This window comes from Molothrus aeneus, chromosome 2 (assembly GCF_037042795.1).
Source record: "Molothrus aeneus isolate 106 chromosome 2, BPBGC_Maene_1.0, whole genome shotgun sequence".
Lineage (NCBI taxonomy): Eukaryota > Metazoa > Chordata > Aves > Passeriformes > Icteridae > Molothrus > Molothrus aeneus.
The window spans coordinates 65,600,417-65,625,612 of NC_089647.1; the positions used below are offsets into that span (position 1 = coordinate 65,600,417).

The window sequence follows — 25,196 nt, forward strand, 5'->3', positions numbered from 1 at the left end:
TAATACTGGCATTTGTTGAAGCATCTGTTTCCCAGAGGTGTGCTTGTTATTGATCAGCTCACAAAGAAGGTAATACTTTATCTCTGTCCTCTTCAATTGTTAAATTGAGTTCAGATTGTTCAAGAGATCCATGTAGAAACTTATTTCTGGCTTCCAATATATCATCCCATCACTGAACAGCCAGATTCTGCAGCATCAGTTTGGTCACAGTGAACAGAAGCCAAATGGTTATTAGTTGCTTCTGAATTGAATTGAGAACGATGTCTGCTTGCCCAGGACGCTGCCAAATGAGTTTGTTTGCTGCAGCTGTATCTTGCCACATCTTTCTAAAGAGTATCTTTAGAATCTAGTTTCTCCTTTTTGTATCACTATTTACTTCCATCTTGATGGCTGAAATCTCCTATTTTCTGCCATCCCTATGTTCTGTTCAAAATTCAGTGGCAGCCTCATTCCTTTACCCTGCTTTCCTCACCTAGACTTTCGTTTCCATCTCTCTACTTTGCAATTTGCCCCATAATTACCACCTCCAAACCAAAAACACTGCAAAAGTAGTTCTGAAGGCAAAACTAGTTAAATATGCTTGTACCATAATACAACTTCATAGACACTGAAGCCCAAAGTCACTCCTTTTGTCCCTTCAGTTTTAAAATGCCAAATTTAACCTTGCCATACCTCAGGCTCCCAATCTGCTTGACCATACTTACTTGACAGAGAAGCCAACAGTCCAAATTGACTGCGTCAAAGTCCTCTGTATCTCAGAATGGTAAAAATCTATACAGTTCCAAAATAGTTGGTTGCCTTGCAGAACCCATTTCAAGAGAGCTATTTTAAAAAAATATAGGAAGCATATTTTAAAAGGAGAATCTATCTGTTACAGCTTATCATTTCCAATTTCCTCAAAGACTGGCTGGTATATCCAAGAAAACTGCATCAACTTACTTTCTTTATCCCCAACATCTGTTTTTTATATTATTAGACACATTATTTATTCACTTTGCCTTATATTTATTTAGCAAATTCCTCTGAGAACTGATTGACAAAGTTGCTACAGCTTCCATTCTTATTATTTAAATTAATTATATCTGTATTAAAATAGGGCCATTTTAATCCTCTTTGTATTCACTTCCTGTATCTTCTTTCACATCTTGCTGTTAGTACAGCTCATTCTTCTGGCCTCCTGATATGGAAGATCAAAAAGCTGTGAATGCTTAAATATATCACAGTAATTTCTATTCTAGATCTGACACTGCTATTTATAGGATAAAATTTTGCTCCTTGTTAAGCTGGATGCAGAAAGTGTTATGCCTAGAAGGGCATCATGCAAATAAGCCTCGTGGTTCTAGAACCACAAAAAACAGAGTTTGGAACAGACCTCTGAAGGTCAAGCAGTCTAATCTTTTTTAACTGCAGACAGCTAGATCAGGTTTCTCAGGGCCATGCTCACCTAAGGTTTGAAAATCTCTGAAGATGGAGATCCTGAAACTTCCCAGTGAAAACTGTTCTAGTGCTTCATCCCTCTCATTTTGACTTCTTCACCTTTATATCCAGCTGGAGGTTTTGTTTTGGTGTTTTTTTGGTGATTTCGGGTTTTGTTTGGTTTTTTTGTTTGTTTTGAAATTTTGGGGGATTTTGGTAATTCTTTGTTTTTGTTTTGGTAGCAGGGATCTGTTTTCTTGTCCTTCTGCTAATACAGCAAGATGAACCTAGCTGTGTTTTTATGAATCAAATTTAGAGCATCAATTAACCAATTCACTGGACTATGCCAACCATTGTTACTCTAATCTGGATGACAAAATCATGTTTCTCCATAGATCATGTGCAAATTCTCCCAAATTTCTTAGTATTTAATAGTACTTGACTTTTAGGTGAACTTTTACAAAGTTTCCCAGTACTCTGGATGTCAAGATTTCTAACTTGATTCCTTTTAAGAGCTTGAATTCCAGGAAGTCTTTGTTTCCTCTCTCTTTGAAAATGAAACTTTTTAAACAGGAGGCTGTAGCTTGAAATGATGTGACACTGCTGATGGTAGAACCATCATCACTGATCAGGGTGAGCTACTGCTCAGCAAAGGTACACTTATACATTTCTCAGAATCCTATGGATGAGTTAGCAGCTACTGAAGAAATAAGTTTCACAGAACTCTTGAGCTAGGATATTTTATTTTAAGAAAGGCATTGAAAATGTCTGAAGTTTGGCCAGCAAAACTGGAAGTATCTGTAATCAGCAGTCACGCTTGAAAATCTTGGCCTCAGTCTTTTTTTATTGCAGTCTAGTGTCAAATAACATGTAAGCACATAACAAATGAAGCAATTTTCAAGAATTTATAGAAGCTTCAACAAATAAGAGGTTTACCCTTCAGATCAAAACCCAAGCTTGTATCTCTTTCCACTGCAAAAATACAAAAAAACCTTAAAAAGTAATTCCCCTTTGAGTCTGTCAGTTATTAAAAGATCTTCCTAAAACTTTAGATGTTTAGCTGCTGAGTCCAAAATTCTTCAGGATCTGACCATAACCTACTACTAAATTTAGAGCAAGATATGTTTAGAGCAAACTTTCTTGATTTTGATCTGAGCTTTGACATACTTTTATTTTACCTGTCACAAGGAGCATCAACATCTGACTGTCTCTCAGCCTATCCAGCCTCAGACCTGTTAAATGTACCTTGCACTGACGAAGCAGCTGTTTACTGATGGAGGTAGGGTAGAACTTTTGAGTACAGCTCCTTTCTGCAGAAAGAGACTATTTCCTGGGATGCTTAAAAGCACAGAGGTAGGTTGCTAGTCTGTTACTGTAGAGATAATTTGGGTTTCAGCATGAGCCAGACTGAGATTAATGAGTTTGCTTTTTACCCTGCTTTAGCTGTGCCAGAGTTTATAGCAGGGGAGCTGGCCACAGTGTAGCCGGGATCCTTACTAATTCAGACATGCAGGATATTTTAATGCAGGCAGAAGGAGACTGTGATTGCCCTACATAGAGATAACCAAACTCCCAATCAGCCAGCCAGCAGCAGCAAGCTGCTGGAACCCAGGAATCCTGTCAGCCTCATGCCTGCAGCCCCCAGGCCATCCAGGAATAGTGGAATGGGCTTATCCAAGACAGCTAATCTCTTCTGCTGTCCCAACCAGATCTGCCCCTAATGAAAGCAGAAGTGTCCATGTAGGTATGGTTTGGAAAGGAAGGAAAGAGAAAGGATGGGAAGGGAAGGCAAGCCAAGACCAAGTAAGGCAGGACAATGAGGTACAATACTCAAAATCAGTCATACCTCTCTGACTTTTGAATTTTATGTAAGCAAAACCAATGTAGTTCCAAATTTGCTCTTAAATAACAATCTTGACCTTGGAAAAAAGCACCCTTTTTTTTTCTCACAATGCCAACTAAAGACATGCTCTGCCAATGCCTGTTTAAATGTTTAAATACTTGAGGTTTGTTAAAAAAATGTGTTTCTAAACACATTTTATCAAGTGAAGGAGATTTGAGACAAAACTAACAGGATTACCCCTGCATTTTTGTAGTTAGAAGAATAATATTGTTTTGTTCCATCAATGTGCCCACTTTACATTGTTCAGCACAAAGCTTTGTGGAATAAGAATCATGGGAATATCACAATATAAAGGAAAAAAGGTACAAATAACAGCTTCATAAACTGAGAAATGTACATAAATAAATCATGTAGATGGGGGCAGTTTGCTTAGCTGGCAAGAAAAAAAAATGGAAAATATGCTTGTTAAACAATAACCACAGAGTGTGCTTTTATGATGTTTTTCACCACAGTAATTCATATTAGAGATAGAAGCAGTTGCATGTTAAATAAAATCATTCAGCATTGTTCGCCTCACATTACAAAGAGCTGACTTATGTTGTTTTTAGATGCCTCCCATTAGAAAGTAAATATTCCTCTGATGTTATACATTTCAGAAAATTTAATAAAGATGAACTGTAAATAAAGTCGCAGGGAGATTTCAGACAGTTTTATTAGCAGATTGTTGAAAAGAAAAGAAAATTAAATACAATAACAGTAAACGTGGTTCTCACATTGAAACCAGGCTCAAATAACTAGGCTACCATAGAAAAATTTCCAATTCTTGCATTATGATGTAAAAACAGATTTTTGTACAGATTTTGTACAACAAAATTCGTAATAACCTTTTTTCATTTTTAGAAAACTTTAAATATATAGATAAAAATAGACAATTTTCATAGGTCCTACATGAAGATGAGTATGTTCTGTTCCAAGGGCTTGCATAGAGCGCAAATATGGTTATAATATAGAACAACTAGACATTAATATCTTTAAGATTACAAAAGCATATAAACAATAACATGAGGACAACTTTTCTTCATAATCTATGCAAAAAAAAAAAAATCCAAATCAAAACCCAAAACCAAAATACCAACCCAAAACCTGTAAAACTAAAGAGGGGCAAAAAACTTCAACTTACGGTAACATCTCATGGTCTGTAATATTTACACTGTTTTTAGCAAGATTCTTTCTAAACATCCAGCTCATAAATTGGTTCCCCTTTAATCCTTAACACTTCTGTTTATGTACCAAGCCAAACACTGAGGCATTCCCAAAGGTCTTGAAAGAATATACTGTAAAACTACTAAACCTACTTACAGGTGACTCTATGCAAGGAGCAGAGCAATGGTAAATGCTAGTACATATTTCAGTTGTAGGCTTTTAATTCTCTTTCAGATATGAATGATTCAAAAGCTTGCCACAAGTCCATCTAACTTTACAGCTGTTAACCCTTTAAAGACTGCATATGAAAAAACTGGAGTACAGAATCCCATGTGTGTTTAAGCAACTATGACAATCATGAAAGAATCATGGTTAGAAAATAACATCACTACAAAGTAGTAGACAACAATATTTAATGAAAAATATTGCTCAATATTTCTTTAAAAAAATTACTGTGATGTGAACTTGTATATACATCTTTCTATTGTTAAAAAAGGATCGTGGTGGAGTAAATATGAACTGCACAAAATAAATGTGTACCAGTATTGCGAGGAAGACCTACAAACTATAGAAGCTCAGTGCTAGAGATAACAAAACATTAGATTTTATTTTTTTTTCTGGACAAAATAATATTAATATCCAATCAGAACTACTTTTAAAGAAATATTTGCTTTAAGTTAGGCATCTTAGACATTTAAGGTTTTGATATGTTTCCATGTAATAAATAATATTTTATATGCATAAAACATTAGATGAAGAAAGCATAATCACAAAACTTACAGTAATAGCACTGATTCACAAAATCAGTCTTTAAAGGGGTAACCCAAAAGTATGCAAAGCAAAGAACATAATTTTTAGTAATGTAATAAGCAGTGTTTTGCAGCTTACTTCCAGTTATCAGCACAAAGGTGAAAACACATATTGTAGCTTTCATAAAGACAGTGAAAGTAACACATAACCATCCATCCCTAAGACAAGGTGGGAGGGACAATAGACTTCAACTGTATCACTCAGTTCTACGTGGAATTGGACTGATACATCAAGTGTTTGTTAGGTTTTCTTTTTTTAGCAACATTGACGTAATATGACATTAACATATAAAAATATTTCTGGCATTTTGACTTGCTGCTCAGCCACAGTCCATTCTTAGAAGTGCACTAGTCAGGGCACTAACCAGGGCTCAATATACAAATAAAAGTGGCTGATACAGAATTCTGACTTATTACCAGATGCTTAAGATCTCATTCAGTAATACTGTGACTCCAGGACAAATATTTACATGCCTGCATGCGTTAAAACTAGAAAGGTGTCTTTCTGACCAACAGGGTGACAAAACAATTTTATCTAAAAGTTTCATTTCCTAAACTCTAGATTTCTACTGCATACATAATACCTTCCTTGTGTGATTTGTGTTATATACTGTACATGTGACCAACATTTTGATAAGAAGCAAAGTCTTTTATTTCATAAACCCCTGCCAGTTTACAATGAGAAATTATTATTTTTTATTTTTTTTTAATTTTATTTTAGGAAAAGAGACTTTGTGAATGGTAAAACAGTTTGTTTACATTCAGCATTTCTTTTCACTTACACAAAATTCCATTTCACTTAATGTAGTCTAACATATATGTGTTGGTCTCTTGGAAAGCATGTGGAAAAAATGTCTTTAGAAGAAAAACTCACGATCATTGTTTGAAAACTGAATGTATCAATTTTTTCTTCTTTTACCTTTTTTTTTCCTTTTTTTTTTAAATAAGAATCCTCTTATGCCCTCTACAAGTTCATTTCTGAGCTGTCTTGCTGGTTTCGGTATGGTATAACAGTCTGCAAGTGTACTTGGACACTGCTGGAAGGATCATTGGATGTGCTCAAATATAGAATCATCAGAGGAGGAGAAAGTCTGCATTCCTTGAAAAAGGGAATACTCAGCCTTGTTCTGACTGCCTGTAATTTTGGATACAATAGTCAGGCGCAGAGATGCAGATTTTTGCTGTGAGAACAGTGCTACTGTACATTTACAAACATTCTCTAGATCTCCAGGTTGAGCCACGGGAGATAACCAACGGAGGACACTCTTGCAGAATTCTTTACATTTTTGAAGAACATTGATAAATGAAGTTGAGGAAGTTGGTTTGAAAACGTTTTGTTTCCACAGAACTCCTTATGAGCCAATGTCTTACTGCAACGTTCTTTACCGTAGCACACGTATTTTCAGCAGGAAAAATTCAATACATGACAGTAGTTTTCAAATAAAGTCTTCCATCTAAAATATGAAAGAGAAACATTTGCTTTATACATTTATATCTTCAATGAATCAAAAAGAGGAAAAGCCCCACAAGATTTAAAACCTCAGTGGAAGTAGTCATGCAACAAATTTGTAAAATGTCCCCTATAGTACTTTTTGTCCAAAAGAAAAGAAAATCATAAAACCTGAATGTCACCTTGTCAATTTCATCTGTCAGTGGTCAAATAAACTCTGTTGAAAATTACATGCACTTTGCAAGTTATGAAAAATGTAACAACTTCTGAAGCTTTAATGTATGCTGGCCTCGTATCAGTGCTAGGGCACTAGGAATGTAGGTGGAGCCTCTGTGCATGTGTTTTTACTGATATGCAAACGTAACTGAATAGTGCTGAACAGCAATTATTTCCTTCATGGTTGCAGAGCAAAAAAAATCTTCTTGCATGCAATAGTTAGTACTCCCATCACTAAAGGCATAGCTCACACTTTCTGATTTAGCTGTGTTGTTAAATATACCATGTAATGTAACCATTGTGCACATTTGTAGCTATTTATATAGAACCCAGTATAGGATATTTAAACGGTAGCAGTGAAGTATAGCCTCCTTCCTCTCATAAATGAGATTAACTGAACAATTACTATGTTAAAGATGTAAGCACGTTTCTCACAACATTTTTTCCCCACAAGTGAGGAGCATATATTTAAGTGAGATATGTGAGGGAACATGAGAAACACTAAGCTAACCTATGCAGTAACTGTTGATATAGAAAAAATTGAAGAGAACATACAGGCACAACATATTTTCACCTAATTTTTAAGTACAAAGCAATTTTTTCTTCACCTGGGACATGAACACCTTATATACACCTATTTTGATAGCAACATCATGATTATTTTTTAAAAAACAGAAAACAGACAGAAAAGTTTCTTAGTTTTCTGACCTGTAGGGTAGAAAGTGTTGTCCCCATGTGAATAAAGCACATTATGAAGCAATTAATCCTCCCCAGTGCATATCTACTAAACACAACTTATATTTTAGAATATAAGCATTTGCAACTACAAGCTGTATCTCAGCTCTTAAAGTTTGCATCAACTTCTTATTTAAATCTAAGTAAATTCAGTAAATATTTCTAAGTTTTCAAAAGGTTTTGTTTCTGTTTGATTTTCTTAGTCTAACATTTTTATTCCAAATCAGTCTGTAGAATTTTTTATTAGAAATACAATAAAAATTAGATATTCAGTGAAGTGATTGCATGAGATAAACCTGTACAAATGAATGCTGAAATTTTTGAAATGTTTTGTTATCTTTGAAAGATGTGGCATCACCTCCATGAACTTACTGTAATTGTTGAGCGAAAGAAAAGTTAGCGTGAAAGCAGACAAAAGTACACACCCCACAGCTGTAAAACCTTCTGCACATCCCTTTCCAGTTCTATCAGAACTGCTGGGGAAAGTGGGAAGCTGTAAAATCAGTCTGCTGCAGTGATTCTTATCTAACATCCCTTTGTTTTTCCTTTTCCACCACTAGTTCCCTTTTGTGAGCTACTGGGGTATATGCCCTTTTGCTACTTTCTCCCCATCTTTACATTTTTCTACCCCTTTTCCCTACTTTTTTATGTTCCTAGCTTTTATTTTTCTTTTTTTCTTTTTTTTTTTCAGAGTACAGGCTAACTTTCCCACTACATAAAAGTGCTTCCTCTCAGAACCATTTCCATTCTCTTTGCTCTTTATGGCCTTTTTTTGCACTGAAGAGAAATAAAAAGGAATTGAGTAAGGCCTTAACTTAAAGACTTCTATATTATTATTTGATGCATGAAAACCAACCAAAATGCTTATAGGAATTCAGGAGAGAAAGAAGGAGCCCCTGAAATGGAGCTCAGTAAAACTGAAGGCCTGGAAAACCATCTCCAAAGAAAACCTGCATTAAGTACAGGTTAGCTACTGCTACTACTGGCTACATTTCCATATAGTTCTCCCAAACATACTGAATAAACACAATAAACATTTACAGCACTAAAGCTGTCTAGATACCTCTGCAGGAGTATTACTCTGCATATATACCAGCACTTTGGCTATCCTGAATGTACACTTGCTAATGAGTGCTATGTATAATTCCCACACCTTAATATTCTGATAACCTGCAGTTGGTAACTTATTTTATTATACTAGGTCTCCATTTACCTTTTAAAATAAAATATGCATTAAAACTAATTCTCAATTAAAAATACAGCTGCAGGAAGCAGAATCCTTGTAGCAGACAACAAAAGATGAGCAGCAGTACAGTTTCAAGAGTCAGCTCTATTTTACACTGCTTAAGGATCCAACCTGGCAGTGAAATCAATAGGAGGTTTTTCACTTCTAAAAGATGACACGACACTATCAGATCCTGTATTCTGTATCCACAGAAAATGAATAAGAATAAAAAAGGGCAGCTCTACAAAGCACCTTCCTTACAAAGTAAAAGGATACTTGTTTATATATATAAGTTCTCTTCAATAACTTCGTTAACAGGTTGGCCACAGAACTCGAGGGAATACTAAGTAAGTTTTTCAGTGACACTAAACTGGGAGAAGTTGTTGACTCTCTCGAGGGCAAAGAGACCTTGACAACTGAAAGAGGTGAGCAATCAAGCCATATGAAGTTTAACAAGGGCAAGTGCTGGATTCAGCACCTGGGATGGAGAATCCTGGTGGTATGCATAGACTAGAGAATGATAGGCTGGAGAGCAGTGCCATGGAAAGGGACCTGGGGCTCCTGGTCAATGGCAAGTTGAACATGAGCCAGCAGTGCCCTGGCAGCCAGGAGGGCCAACCCTGTCCTGGGGTGCATCAGGCACAGCATGGCCAGCCAGGCAAGGGAGGGGATTGTCCTGCTCTGCTCTGCACTGGGGCAGCCTCACCTCGAGTGCTGGGGGCAGTTTGGAGTGCCAGAATGTAAAAAGACATTAAACTATTAGAGAGCATCCAAAGGAGGGCAATGGAGATGGTGAAGGGTCTGGAGGGGAAGATGTATGAGGAGCAGCTGAGGTCATTTGGTCTGTTCAGCCTGGAGGAGACAGAGGGGAGACCTCATTGCAGTCTTCAATCGCCTCACATGGGAAAGTGCAGGGGTAGAAGCTGATCTCTTCACTTTCATGACCAGTTGCAGGGCTTGAGTAAACAGCATAAAGCCAAGTCAAGGGAGGCTTAGGTTCGATATCAGAAAAAGGTCCTTCATCCAGAGAGTGGTTGGGAACTGTAACAAGCTCCCCAGGGAAGTGGCCATGGCACTGTGGCTGAGAAGTTCGTGTAGCCACTCATGAAGAACGAACAACGGGTGAATAGCAGTGTGCTTCAGAAATTCAAAGACTTCAAACTGTATTAGGAAAAACTCAGAGATCTGCAGAGGAACAATGAACTAGCATCTCAAAGTGGTGACCAAATACAAACCCTATATTTGTCTGCTGTCTCTTTCCATTGGTGATTCCTACTACCTTGCTCCTATCCATTCCTCTCCCTATTCTTAATGTTCTGAGGTTCTTTCCAAATGATAGGAACTTCTCGGTGCTGTTGTCAAAGCCACCAGAATCACTTTGCCTCTAGGTGTAGCCAGAGCTCCTATCTGAATACAAGTGGAATATTACCACTGATAAGCCTTTAATGATTTCAAGGTTAAAATCATAGACAAAACCTACAAATCATGAAAGTGATCAGCAAATCGAGCCAGCTCATTCTTTGTAAGCCAATGTGAAATTGCCACTACTTCTAAATCCTAATTCCTGAGTATGCTTGTGCCTTCTGCCTCCCAATCAGCTTTAATTTATCAGCTATGCAGGCCTGTTGCATTACTTTCTTCTGTTAACAAATGCAGAATATTTCTATCAGGATAAAAACAATTTTATGTAAAACAAATATGCAATGTTTTAGCCACACAAAAATATGCATACAAACATATACTATACACAAACACAGATACATACACACTAAGGATGTTTACAATACTGGGGTATATTTTTAGCCTACTAAAAATTGTTGATCTGTGTTGAAGTTTTTCCCAAATTTACATACTGTTATATACAAAATAAGTACAAAAAACTTACTTTTACTCTTAGGAAGTCAAGGAAAACACAAACTGGGAAAATACTGCTAAATTTCTAAATAGAACTGTGTGTGATTAGCAGATTGTCATCTGTTTTAATTGCTCTTTTGCAAATGGCAGTGTTCAGCAAGATCACACAAGCTCATGCTAGTAACTCAAACTGAAAATGCCACTACTCCTAAGCATCATTTGTTTTTGTCTGTGGATTGATATGACAGAAATTCTACCCAGAGTGAGGGAGTATTTTTTTTAGATCAACTCTTTTTAATTAAGATTCATTTTGAGGCTTTTGGATGAACATGCCCAAATAGTTAAAAGGTCACAAATGTTATAAAAAACAAACAAATGGAACTGACATAAAAGTTTGCAATGCTGAAACAAATCATATGTCTCAAAATGCATTCCCACAGAGATGTCATCTGGGTAATGATTCACTTTAGTGTTCTGTGGGCAGCTTGCAGAAAGTATCTCTATGGGCCCAGTATTTTCAGAGGTAAAAACACAAACCCATTCATATTAATATGGAACCTTGTAAACTGATAAAAATGTACAATGAAATGCTAGGTTTTGTCTTCAGCTGCAAACTAAATAAGTTGCACATTAGATGGCAATGTGGGCATTTCTGCACTGGGTGTGCAAGTCCCAGTGGGGCTCTTTGCCATCCAAAAAATCATATTCTCAGAGTTGCTTTAAAAATAAATGTAGTAACAGTGATCATCATGACTATAATACTGCAGTGTTTAATTTATGAAAATCTGCAAATCAATGTCCAAAGTGTGCTGTCACATCTTAATTCAGTCGCTTGCTATCTTACCAAAACCTACTGAGGTAAATTCTCCTCAGGAAAAGGATAGTGTTTTCTGTAGTTAGGAGCTGAAAACAACCAACCAAGTGACCAAACAGACAGAAAGATACAGCAGCTTGACACAGAGAGCTGATAAGAAACAAACTCCCAGAGTCCAGGTTAAGAAGAAAAGAAAAGGACAAAATACTTTGTGAGAAGGAGAATCACAGAATCACAGAATGGTTTGGGTTGGAAGGGACCTTAAAGATCACCAAGGACCACTCTCCTGTCATGGGTAGGGATTCCTTTCACTAGACCAGGTTGCTCAGAAAATGAATGACAAGATATGAAATCTCAGTGTGAGCTTTGGAAAGTTGGGATGCCAAGGTTTGAATAATTTTTTTTATCCTTCTTTTTTTTAAATTGTAACTTGTGAGCTGTAGAATAGTAAATTCCATGATCCAAGAACCCTTACATCAAAGTAGCCACAGTTTCAGTTGCTAGAAGTCCTAACTTCAGTTAACATATTTTTGTCAAATATCACTGGTGCAGGACAGTGATAGAAGCCCATTTTTACTCAAAATGTGTCTTGAGGGTATTTGAATAGTGTATCTATTCATCTCTTTGTACTTTCAAAGAACATTAGTTGATGTCTCTTGTTGTGAAGACAGGAATTTTATTCCCAAATATGGCTCTGAAATTTTCTGTGATTTTAGTTTGTGTTTTTTGTTGTTGTTGTTTGTTTTTTTTTTACCATTTTTCTGTTCTAATTTTCAAACTTCTGTTTCTTTTCCTTTTCATTTTAGGTAACAGAGATTTCATGTACTGATGGGTTTCTCAGTCTCTTTTCTTGTCCTTAGGAAGAAAATAGCAGTGGTAGCTGAATCCTCTAAGGATGATATTAGCACAAGTAACAAGAAAAACCCCAAAAACAGAAACCAAAAAAACTATATATGCATATGTATTTAATGGAAATAAAAGGTTCTTCACTCAAAAAAATCCATTTGAACCCCATCTCTATGGCTGGTGACTAAACTGATCTAAGCTTAGGGTCCTCTTCTAAAATCACATGTTGCAACACAAAATCCCCAGGACTAGCCCATGCGCTCCTAAAGGCAGCAGATGCTTCATATTGGAATTGAGTATACTGTTGCCAGACCCTCCAACCATTAAAATCTGCTAACTTCAGCTTTAAAGAAATAAAATATTTGTGACCTTAAATGGGGCTACTCATATCTAAATCAAAGCAAAGCTGCTCATTTGTGCTAAGTAACATAATAAATTGCATTTCCTGTCAGGAAGTAGCTTTATTGAAAATGGTAGCTATTTTCTCAAAAGTTATTTCCAGGCACCTGTAATCTTAATGAGGTTTGTCCCTTTCAAAGAACAGTTGTACGTGCATGCCCGAATGCACTCAACCTCTTCAGCCCAGAGCTGATAAAAGCATCTGCATGCCATAGCTCAAGCATGTTAAAATTATATAACTGGTTGGTTTATTTGTTTTAATAAGATGGGGCAAATGTGAATCATAGTGTACTTCTAACCATTCATTCAAGCTGATGTTTTAATCATTTGGAGGAAGAGAAACAAAACAAAAAGTAAAGGATGGCAAACAAATGGAAATGATTCATGCGATATTTGATAAGACAACAGTGGGAAGTCAAAATAAAAGCAAGCATATTGTGGCAGATGGAAGGGATCATAGTCAAGTTGTAACCCTTCTTTAAAAAAACTTAAAAGGAAACAACTATTGTATGCTCTTCATATATTTAATTCCAAATCGAGACACAAGAGGATTTATTTTCCACCAAAGATGGAAGATAAAATGGGAGTCTAACTTTTTAATAATGTGAAAATAATTTATGATGAACTTCAGTCTCTTTCAGTTTGCAGAATGTGAGACAAAAAGCCCATCATTTGCAAAAGTCAGTAATGGAATCAACTGAACATAACTTTTCATAGTATTCCTAATAAAGTGCAAAACAGTACATTGTCAGGGGAAATAATTCCTCCTAGTGTCTAGAGTTGATTAGAACTTTGAGGTTTTACAACTCAATACTGATAAGGAGGGACGGAGGGATATACACTGAGCTGACATTGTTACTGGCAGCACAAGTAGCAAATGTATTGGGGAACATGGATGGATCCACTGTCATCTTCCATACCAGAGTACAGGAGATGCAGGAAAGCTGGCCCAACCACTGAGGCTTTGAAATTCAAGCAATTTGTTCTTTAAAAAAAGTGCCCATCCAGTTTTTATGCAAAGATGGGTGATTTCACACTGCATGTTCATTAAACACATGCAAATATGAAGTATGTAAACATATTTGGCCAAACACTATCCCAGTTTGCCCTTTGTGTAACACCAATAAATTAGTTTCAAATTTGCATATTGTTATTAATCATACACCTTTCATTTCTCTACTTAACATTCATGTACAAATATATTTGTGTTAATACTCAGTACAAATATTCAGGAAACTGAGATGTCCATGTGTTTCTTTTTAAAACAGAAATTTATATGTAGGAGATTTTAATTCTAATTTAAGACATAAAACTAAACCATGGATGTGTAAAAAAAGAGCATCTAAACACCTTTTTTCACAGTTATTTTCAAATACTGAACTATCTTCTCTCAGTGATTTTACCATGTGTTTTAATCATTAATATATACTTCCATTACTCCCATGTTACTGTGGGAGTAAGCTAAAGGTCAGCAATCTGGTCTTTAGTAAACTAACAAAGCACGGGAGTACCTGAATATGTCACTTTCTATTATTTAAAGATCATATACTATGCATAAAACTGGCCACTTTGAGGACTGAAAAATAACTGAACTAGTAAGGTGAGAAATTCTTTGAAAGAAATAGATTTTTTTAAAAAATCAAACTGTCTTTTCTTGTTGCTTCACAAACTTAGCAACCCTTGTTTTATTTGTATAAACAGAAGAAGCCATATCCAAAAAAAGGCAACAGAACTGATTACTTGCAAGCACTGAACCTGAGTCACTAAGGCATTGTACTGTGTCATTTCATGTTAGTAAAAAAAAAAAATTAGTAATGATAAACAACAACAACAGACACAAAACAGAACAAAACCCTCTCAACTGAAGAATCATGTGGAAAAGTTATTAAAGGATGAAGTCACAGCTAAATACAATCAGCTTGTGAGCTTCCACAGCTCATTGTGTTCAGTGCTGTTTGTATCACAGTGTGGATAATTTTGGTGCTGAACAATCTGTCCTGCATAGTTTTAAGTTCTACAAAAAGGTATGCTTTATTTGTTACTGTATTTCCAGAAACATAAATGACTTTTTTTTTAGTATCAGCTAGCAACCTTGGATCTGATAGCATAAAATTGAAAAAGAATTGAATATTGGAACTTAGTTTCTGCCTGGCACTTTCTGCCTTTGTTTGGTTTTGTATTTTTTTTTTTTTTGTAAAGGCCAGATGGAAACAGACTTTATCATTCATTCCTTTAGTCTAATCACTCTTCTTTCACTTCTCTCCATTTTGCCTCCTTTTTTAGTGCCTTGCTCAAATCATCACTTTTTAACACTAAATATCATCATCAAAGTAATCTTACATACAAGATATCAATCATACAGTTAAGCTTCAAACAGACTTAAAAAGAATTACTTTCCTTTTCTGGAGAGAAAAAGTGACCATAAAAAGAAATTGGAACAAAATACAGGAGATCAGTGTTTTCTGGAGCTTTCAGCAGTTTTTGCTGAATTACAGAAAGTATCTATGCAAAAGTACATGTACGTGGGTATTTCTTTAAAACTACCCTCCATCTACACACAAGACAGAAATGCACACAATCCTTCCCATCACTCAACTAGAAGCTGATACAGCAGGCAGGATAGAGGTGTATACAACTATAGATCCTATAATAAAATATGAATATTAAAGATATTTTATACAATTCTGAAAAAGTAACATGGGTCATGATAATTTTGCTAGGAATAGTTGTGGCCATAGCTAGTACTCTCCATCAACAGACAGTGTGATGTTAATTTCTTTCAGCAGATACAAATAATTTATGAAGATGAGCTTTTCTATGGTATTATCTTTTCTAGAGCTTTACTTCCATTACTTTTCAAAACACAAGAAAAGACTTAGATCTAATACCTACTCCTACACAGAGCACCTCTTCTGGTTCACAGAATCACAAACCTACCTCACCCTTCTCTCCCAGCCACATCTTTTCTAAACAAGTAATTTGAATTTCATGTTGCCCAAATAACTAAAAGGCAGACTAGTGTTTTGTTGTTTTCAGATTAAACACCACAATTAATACAAGAGTATGTAACTGAGATGCCATTTGAACTGCTGCAAAGTCTACTGGAAAATAGAGGCCATTTAAAGAAAGCTATATTAGTCCGCGTACATAATTCTGGAATATTTCTTAATATCAGTATCACATTAGCACCCCACTTTAATACACAACCACTCCTGCTCTCATCTGTGTGCTAAAACAGAGTAACCGCCCAACGCCAAACATGAAGAAATAGTCACATGCAGAACAGGAAGGAATGAGGCTGTAAAATAGATAGATTGCACAACAGCAAGCTTATGGAAAATCTATTAAGGATGGACGGGATGTCAAAACATAGGTAACATAACCTTGCTGCTTTTAGGTATTTTGTATGAAAGCAAGTTTATGACACCAAGCAGTGCCATTCAGCTCCAGAACAAGAGTCAAGCCAAAAGAAACCAAACCAGAAGTCATGCTCTAGGAAATCAGCTATGAACTGAAGTCACACATAATCCTTCAGGACACAGAAATAGACGTAGGTCTTAATGAGGTTTCCAGGGCTTAGGATGAATGGCATAACTACAAAACTGAAAATAAAATCAGCTCATGTTAGTTCTGAGGAAGACTTCAAGCTGAAGCACATAAATGGGGTCTAACCCAGTAATTAGCCATGAAGCAATACTTAAGCAAAAGGCTTTTTTTCTTTTCCAGAATGAAAACTACCAGCATTTTATATTATGAGGGAACTCTGCTTCTGTGGCAACTGCAAATGCTAGCCCTGGTAGGTCACTTTTCAATTCAGAGCTCAAACTAGTTCCCCTAACTAAGTGTAAACTTCCATCTTGAATACATCTTCATAGATGCATTCAAGTACTGCAGTGACAAGCCAATCTTCCCCATTCCCTCTCAGTGGTAACATAATTTCAGATAGGTACTTCAAAATGATTATTCTACCCTCCCAGGAAAAACTCAATTAGCCTTAGGGCCAGGTGGTTTGAATTTGGCACCACTCTGTGTCTTTGCCAGTAAAGACTCCTCAGAAAAAACAGCATGTCATGACAGACTGTGTCCTGGATGCACCCCACTACAGAAATCCCAGACCATATGGAAGCAGCATGCTTTCCCAGAGAGAACTTAACACCATGGTTCATCATCAAAAAGTAAGCAAGAGAAAAGAGAATGGCTAAATTAAACCACAGAGCAGTCTTAACCAATGACTTTGGGATCAAGTGTCTACCTTGCAGCCAGAAGCAATGAGCTGCGCAAAATATCTGAAGTGTAAAATTTTCTTGCTTCAAAGTGTGATTTTCTCAAGACAGGGGAAATGAAAAATGTTACTTCCTGGTTGCTTTTACTCTTCCCCACCCATCTCCCTTCCTCTCCCCACCTCTCCCAGCTTTCTACTTACAGTGTTTCTTGTCAATAGCAACACACTAATGGCATTGTACAAGTCACTAGCAGGACATTCCCTGGAACAGCATTTAAGATGCTGGTTACCCATGCTCAAGGTGAACTTAGACTGGAATTATTTCAGAATAGGCTATTAGTATAAGACAAGGAATACAGTCGACAACATGCACATAAAATTAATTGATTTGCTTATCAGAGAAGAGCAACTGATCATTCCTTGTATATACATTAAATAATAATAATAATAAGAGACACAAACCACCTCTTTTACAGGAACTCAGCTCTGAGTGGTCTTCCAGGATGACGGATGTATTTAAATGGTTTTTATGAAAATATTTGTGATATGAGAGCCTGAAAATGCAGATTTTAAAGCCCATCTAGTACTATCTGTAATGCTGTGCTACTTAAATAGAAAAATAATCAAAAACTGAGCATATCCTGAATATATTTACTGAATATCTGGCCTAGTAAAATAGATTTGGCTATAAAGTTAATTTTAGCTGGAAAAACTAAGAAGTCAATGGTTTTGCAAGAATATGGAAAAAAAAAACTAGAGGGAAACCTTATGAGTTTCTTCTGTTCACTAAATGTTTAAGATCAAGCTCTGGAACTATTGTCCAATTGGAACTGGAATAAAACCGATATTTGTGTGTTTTAATACAAACACAATTTGAGCCTTTCAATATTTTAGCATTGGGAACCAGATTGCATCAGATGGCATAGTTACTGCAGTGAAAGTGACTATGATTGTCATAGCAAATTTGATGGCAAGGTTGAAAATGGAACTGATCCTCCAGTCAGTGTACTACTTTTATGATGCTTCCAGTATTTGCAGTGAAGCCAAGGAGTCTGATCCAGCCACAGTATTTTATGTCCAGTTCAGCAATGTGCAAAGATACTGTTCCCTCTCCAATGGCTAAGAGTGTATATCTTTGAGTCAGAGTATAAAGCTAAAAATGAAAGCAAATTATTGCTACTTTTTATTTTATGTTTGTATTCAATATAGCTTGATTACTTGAAAGGAGTTGTAGCCAGCATATTGCAGCATGAAACAATATCATGAAAAATACATGTCTTTTAATGCAATGGTTGCACCGACAGTTTGTCACAGGCAAAATCTGCAGAATCAACACATAGACAAAATAAACAAGTCAAAACTTAAATTATCTAATACAGCATTGTATATTTTCAACAATCCATATTCTAATTTCATGCACATAAAACAGCACTGTAAATTTTTTGGTCCTGCCTTCATAACACTTTGTTTCCAAGGCCAGCTGTAGCACATTGTGATCCATCCTTTCTAACATCCATGACAAAACACACTATTATGCTATTGCTGCTTTTCCTAAGCTATTAGAGGCTGCATCACTTTAAAAAAATAAGGCTGACAAGAATATAATAGAAAAAATGTTTTTACCATTACTGGTACACACTTTGTGTTTCTCAACTAGGAAAAACAAAATGACATCACATTATCATTATATATGCTGCTGTCTCCCAGGATGTCCTTCAGGTGTTACAGAACCCTACAATGAGCAAAAGCAAAATATTTCTTTTTAAAGCTAGCAGTCTATTCTATAGAATACATTTTCCTCTTTACAAGCCAGCTGGCAGTTCACTGGAAGAATACTTATTATAGATATATGCTGACAGCAAATTTTAGCTTAGATAGAACGTGATGCTGGCTAAGTAGTCCTTCCAAATGTGTTAATTTTAGTTTCACTTCCTTTAAACTTCCTTTTCTTAGCTGACTATTTTTTTTTAATTTCATAGGTACTTGAGATACTAATAGAAATGGGTAAAATTCCACATCAAATCCATGAGAAAGCCAAATTCTTGAATTACACAAAGGTGAAATTGTTTCATTTATTTTTAATCATATCAATATAAAAAATAAGCACTGTGAGAAAACACTATTTTTAGAATTACAGCAGATTTAACATAGCAATTGCTTGCTTTTCTGGTTTGCAATATGAAATTTATGTGAGTATTACAGACATATTAAATATTAAACAAATATTAAAAATTTGTTTATCTTAAATTATTATAAATATTTCCTATTTCTCAAGGACACAAAAATGCCTCTTTTTTAATATTACTGCCAAAGACAGAAAGGGCAAAACCTGAAATCTTTGGCCACTTTTAAATTAAATCATCAGACCCTCAGTTAGTTAAAGTTAATATAGACTTCTTGATGGCGAGATTATCTTTTTTTTTTTTCTTAAACTGATGAAATAGAGCAATTAAGTTGGAGTGATATTTTAGGAAGATGATTGCCTTCTTAACTCTTAACACTGCACAAAGGGCTGCCTGCCTGATAAAATCTCACAGTACAGTTTTATTTACATTTTAATTCTAACTGCTTTTTTGCCTCTTGAATATTTTAAGTGAATGTTGAACTTTCATTCTCCTTAACAGGATTTCTGACCCCTCAGTTATTTTAGGATTATAAAGGAGAGACAGTCCTGTACTACACCAAAATGCTGTCACTCAGCAATATACCATTTCTGATCTAATGCAGAATAATTAAGCTAAGTCAGTCTATTACATTTTTTCTCATATGATGATTCAGGTAAGGTACATTTACACAAAATTTCAGCTATCAAGTATTAGTTTGCTAAATTTCATAAAATATTTCTCCAGCTATTTCCTTCTACAAAATTTGAAACTAACTATAATTAGCTGATAATAGTTGTAAATTGCTGTATCCCCTCTCTTTGCCACTTTTTAATGCCTAGGACTCTGATCCATCACCAAAGAAAATATAAAAGCAAAAGTTAATAACATAACTGAACTTCTACTGTGCCTTTCATCCAAGATCCAGAATACTTTACAAATATTAATTAAGTTTCACAACACCCTTGTGTGGCACCAAAGCATCGGTGCTGCCATCAAGATATCAGTAGATATTATTTCTTGCTTCATGCATAAATGTTGGTTTCGGCTTAAGGCATTGGTTAAAAATGCCCTGAAGCATGCCAAATGAGGTATTCCTTTGCCTTTCAACAGCAAAACATCAGATGTAAAGTATATAAGCCACCCCAACAAGTGGTACCATTTTAATTCTGAAATCGATATTATCCACTCAATTCTTTGCTGAAAAATGTAAAATGGGCAAAACAGTGACTCCTTAGCATATACTTCTTGTGACTGTGTCAAATCCTACATCAATTCTTTGCAATTAGACAATTTTGGAGTATAATTACAACCTTTGCTATAAAATGGATTTATTCTATGGGAAAAAAACTCCATACACTACAAACAACAACAACCACCGAAGAAATTACTTTCTCACCTCCAGAAACTGAATTCAGCTTTTCTGGAATAGGACTGAGCTTACTTAATTTGTTTGTAGCAGTCTATACTGGGGTACTCTAATTATTATTTTTAATGGGATGAACTCTACTATAGATATTTCTATATCTATATAGATACAGAAATCTCTATATCCAGTGAGGGTCAAGGGTGGCAAGCACAGATATAGATGCCTACATTGAAGACTTCTATGCTACATCAAGTTAATTCCAGCCCACATCTTGTTTGCTAGCATAACTACATTTAAAAGGCAAAACATTAACTAGTTGTCCATTACTAATCAGTAATGATATAGTAATAAAGTTACAGTAATATAATGAAGCTGTATGAGTAATGTGATACTATTTTCCCTTCTAGAGTTCTGTGATACTTCCATCTACCTCCTTTTCTTGGTACCTCATCTATCTCTTTTTCTACCTCTCGATTTATGGCTGCTTTTGTTCTTTTTTCAGAATATTCAGAATGCTTTTCTGACTCTTGTTTCATGCCTTGTGCCTTGTGTAGTAGCATCCAAATGAAACAAAAATAGTGCAAAGCTTCAGTATTAATGCAGAATTCAAATTCTCCTTTCTACATTTGAGAGTCATACTTTATGCAACTTTCAAAACTGTTCAAAGTTATACGAAACAGAAAAGGAATTGTCAAGATTGGATATTTTTCTAGAACTGATGCAAAATTACCCATTTCTAACATCAGTAGTTATAAGATGTGACTGAAATGCAGCTGTTCTGGTGTTATTACTGTCACAACTGATGCTGGAATTCTGAGGCAAGCAAAAAGGAAAATACACAACACATGAAATTCATCACATTAACTTCAGACACCTGCACTGAACATAGCTGCATTTGAACTGGTTTAGCAGACTCCCTTTATAAGCAATGAAGAAACTTGGAAGTTGTGATTCATTTTCTTCAAAGGGAGAGATGTGTCTATTACTCTTCATTGACTTTAACAGGAGTCCAGCCAAATAGCTCAGATAAAGACATCTACCCCACAAATGTGTGAAGTGGAACATATCCCTCCCACTGATACTGTTTGGGTATTTTATAGATAATTACATTGCCTCAGCAGCTATTCCACACCTTCAGAACACGGAGCAATATCTATACTGCCATTATGGTATTAGCAAAGTCCCACTATATCTTATCAGTTGAAAAAATTATAGGATAATGTAGTAAAGAATATATGACTCTCTATACCATCTTGATAGCTTAAACATCCTGTTTATTAAATTCTAAAGCACTCTTAAAGAGCACCGACTTTTTGGTCTCTGCAGGCTTGGCTTTCTCAGGTATTGCATGTCTAAAATGAATGCAAACACATTAACATGTTTATAAACTCGTTCAAGGATTTAAGCAAATGCAGGCATATTGAAAATGAATAAAAATCCCATTGTGCTGTTTTACTGTGCAAATATAATTTCTTGTAAATTATAAACCCCCAAGCATTTCCTTATTTCAAGTATATTTTCATTATTCCAATAATGTTGTACTCATCCTTGAAGTGAATGAAACTCCTCTTCACCTGTCTTACTAAGCACAGTTTTAACATTCTGTAGAGACACTATTTTAACTATACTTTGTCTTCTTTCTCCACAGACTCTATTTCCAGCAATATTAAGTAGCTGATAGATTACTTTGGGATTTTAGGTGGTCCTCATTTTAAGTAACAGCCTTCACCTTTTTCCCAAAACACCCTATCATTGTCCTTTTATACCTGTTGTTTTTTTTTACAGAATTAGCTCTTAAATTAATCTAATCTGCTTGCAGTTCTATATTCAGATTTTGCACAAAACTTCAATACTGATGATTTTTTTTTTTTCCCACAGCATATTCTCATTCTGTGTGTCTGGATATTTTGGATACTGACTCAAAGTTGCTGATCACAGCAGCCAGGACTGTCCTTTGTAACTTACACTCATCAGGCTTACTCCAAGTTCAATCATTAAGTGCCAGGTAGTAACTCACAAGCTATTTTCTTTTTTCCTCAGCTGGTAATCTTGTAGAATATAAATTAACCCCATATCATGTACAAACTCCTGCAGTATTTTAAACTCCAACCTATGATGCTAGTCTCTTTTTCTGTGCATTACATCTGTTCCATAAAATCTCTGAAGTCTCACAAGTTGACAATAATAAAAATACCAAAATTTTTACTTTGTCATCCTTGTTTGTAAAATATAAAAACCCAAAAATTATCATCAATTAAGAATAAAACTGAAATAATTTTGAAACCCTTGAAAACTTTTGGTGGAGGGAATAGGGTTTTTCCAAATTTAAATGTTGCTGTAGTCAAAATGACACAGAATGTGAAATAATGTGTTTGTTTTTCAGATACTGTAGGTCTGAAGATTTTTTTTGTATACTTCAATTATAAAAACATTTAAAACATACAAACTTGTGCAATTTTTATTTTAATGAAGATGAGAAGTTCATTAACGAAGATAAATATTTCATTAGATGTTAAATAAAACAAAGAGATTTTTTGGCTTCTCTCAGCACAAAATTCCTTTGAAAGATTAATTAATACATGCAAATTATGCAAATTAGACCCATGCAAATATTTTATGAAGACAATTAAGGGAACCATTAATTACTGCTTTTTTTGCTTCAGTGAGATTCATTCATTTAATTTTAATTTCACTTTAACTGTTTTGATGTATAATCTTGCAGCTAAGAACTTTATCTTTCCTAGTGGGTCACTTAAACTTATAAATTTCATCAAGTGAGCAGCAACAGAAATCTGCAAAGATATTCTCTGGGCTATGTTTAGTATCAAGAGAAATTTTTGACACAATGCACTCCTAGAAACTGCAGAACTGGAAGGGAATGTGAGCTCATTCTTGGACAAGGTTCAACTGCTGGAAAAGCAATTAATTTGCTTTGGCTGTGCTAATATAGGGGAATTAGAAAGTGTGACACAAGACAAATAGAAATAATTAGTTCTCCAAAATGATGTTCTCATTAATATGGTTTGAACAGTAGAAATAAAAAACATTATTGTGGCATGTCTGCATTCTGTCCCTAGCCACAGGAGGTAGGAAAATGCAACATACAGCATTTTTTCACCTTTGTAGTTTGTGTGGTGGTGGTATTTATTTTCATTTTTTATTGTAGGTTTTAAGAAAGGCAAATTGTGGACCTGATCCTGTTATCTAAAACCTACTGTACTTGCATAAAGCACGAGGATTCCCTACGCTTCTTCCTGTGAAAAGATGAAGCTATAAACCTAACTGACTAGGCTTTTCACAACAATATACTCAAGTTCCTAAACTGAAACTTTTATTTCAATATCTTTCATTTAAATAACATTTTATTACATGCAATACCCAAGGTATAATGCGTTTTTTCTGCAGCTTAAGCTCCTTTAGTAAAAATGCTCTAGCAAAGGAGTTACGTTATCCTCTCCAAATCCGACAACATAATTTTCTTTTTCCATAACATGAATATACACACACTCATTTTACAAGGTACACAGAGGGGAATTTTCACTTGCTCTCCTTAACACTTACCCCAGCACAAAGCTGGGTTTCCACAAGCAGTGAAAATCACTAGCTGGCACTCTTTACAAAAACAGGCTGCTAGAAGGCTGTTAAGAACATCTGCTCACTTACATTCTACATTTCTTAGCTTCTTGCAGGATTAAAGGTAATGGAAGACTATGTGGCCCCTTTAAAATATTAACTTCTCCCTCCCCTGCAGGTTTGCCAAGTTCCAACTGAAGGCACCTCCCTCTGAAAGTTTTGCTGTCTACACACCTTTTATCTAGAATCAGATATTAAAGTGAAATGACTTGATATAATTTATTTCTTAGTTCAGTTAGGTGGAAAATCTATAGCGTCTGACAGAAATAGAGATTTTTCTCTTTAAATACAAGGAGGGAAAATGTGGCCATGTGTTAACATTTTTTGAAAGCTGATTACCACAATTAGCAAAATCCTTAAGTGCAACTACCAAAGAGGTTTAGCAAAATTACCCAATAAAATGTCTAGAATTCACACTGTAATGATTCATTATAAAAATCCTAATGTCTTTAGGGACGTACTGATAAAAAGTTAAAGTGTATGAAACCTTCCTACAGCTACATACTGCTTAACAACATGGATGCAGTATGTGCATGTTCCTAATTGGCTAAGGAAGTGTCAAATATGTGGATGAATGAACACAATTCTTGCAAAATTCTGGGAAGTGCCTTCTTCCTTGACCATTATTTCTGTTGCTAGTCAGCTGATCTATTGAAACTTTCATTGAATGTGTCTGTGTTAATGATTTCTATACAAACAAATATTAGAACTAACATCTCGTATCGTATCTGGTAGATTCTAGACTAGCAATTTCCTAAAAATCTTTTGGCATTCAAATGCTATTTACCCTTTGTTGGGATCTTCTTACTCTCCCTCCACATTGCTAACTTCTTTCTCAGTTTTACAGTTTTTACTTCTTTCTCAACTTTCTGTTTTAATTTCTGAGGGCTACAATCTTTCTCACACTGTCTCTCTCCCCATACTTTGTATCTGAGTAGTCTAATCCATAAACTGAATTTCAGTCACCATATCCATGTTGACAATTGACACAGCCCTTTGTACTCCAGGTCTGTTCCCTTCTGTCTGACATAAAACCTCAGTCTGCTTTTCTGATCCTCTG

At 35.4% G+C, this 25,196-nt stretch overlaps 1 protein-coding gene across 4 annotated transcripts in view; it reads right to left on the reverse strand.

Moving 5' to 3' along the window:
• Positions 1-3,953: 3,953 nt before the first annotated feature.
• The window catches only part of DACH1 (dachshund family transcription factor 1), a 352,684-nt gene continuing 331,441 nt past the window's right edge, over positions 3,954-25,196 (reverse strand). For all 4 annotated transcript variants that reach the window (XM_066545065.1, XM_066545064.1, XM_066545063.1 and 1 more), the window contains one exon: positions 3,954-6,725. In XM_066545065.1, the coding sequence (XP_066401162.1) occupies positions 6,688-6,725 (38 nt within the window). In that variant the 3' untranslated portion in view covers positions 3,954-6,687. The remainder of the gene's footprint in view (positions 6,726-25,196) is intronic.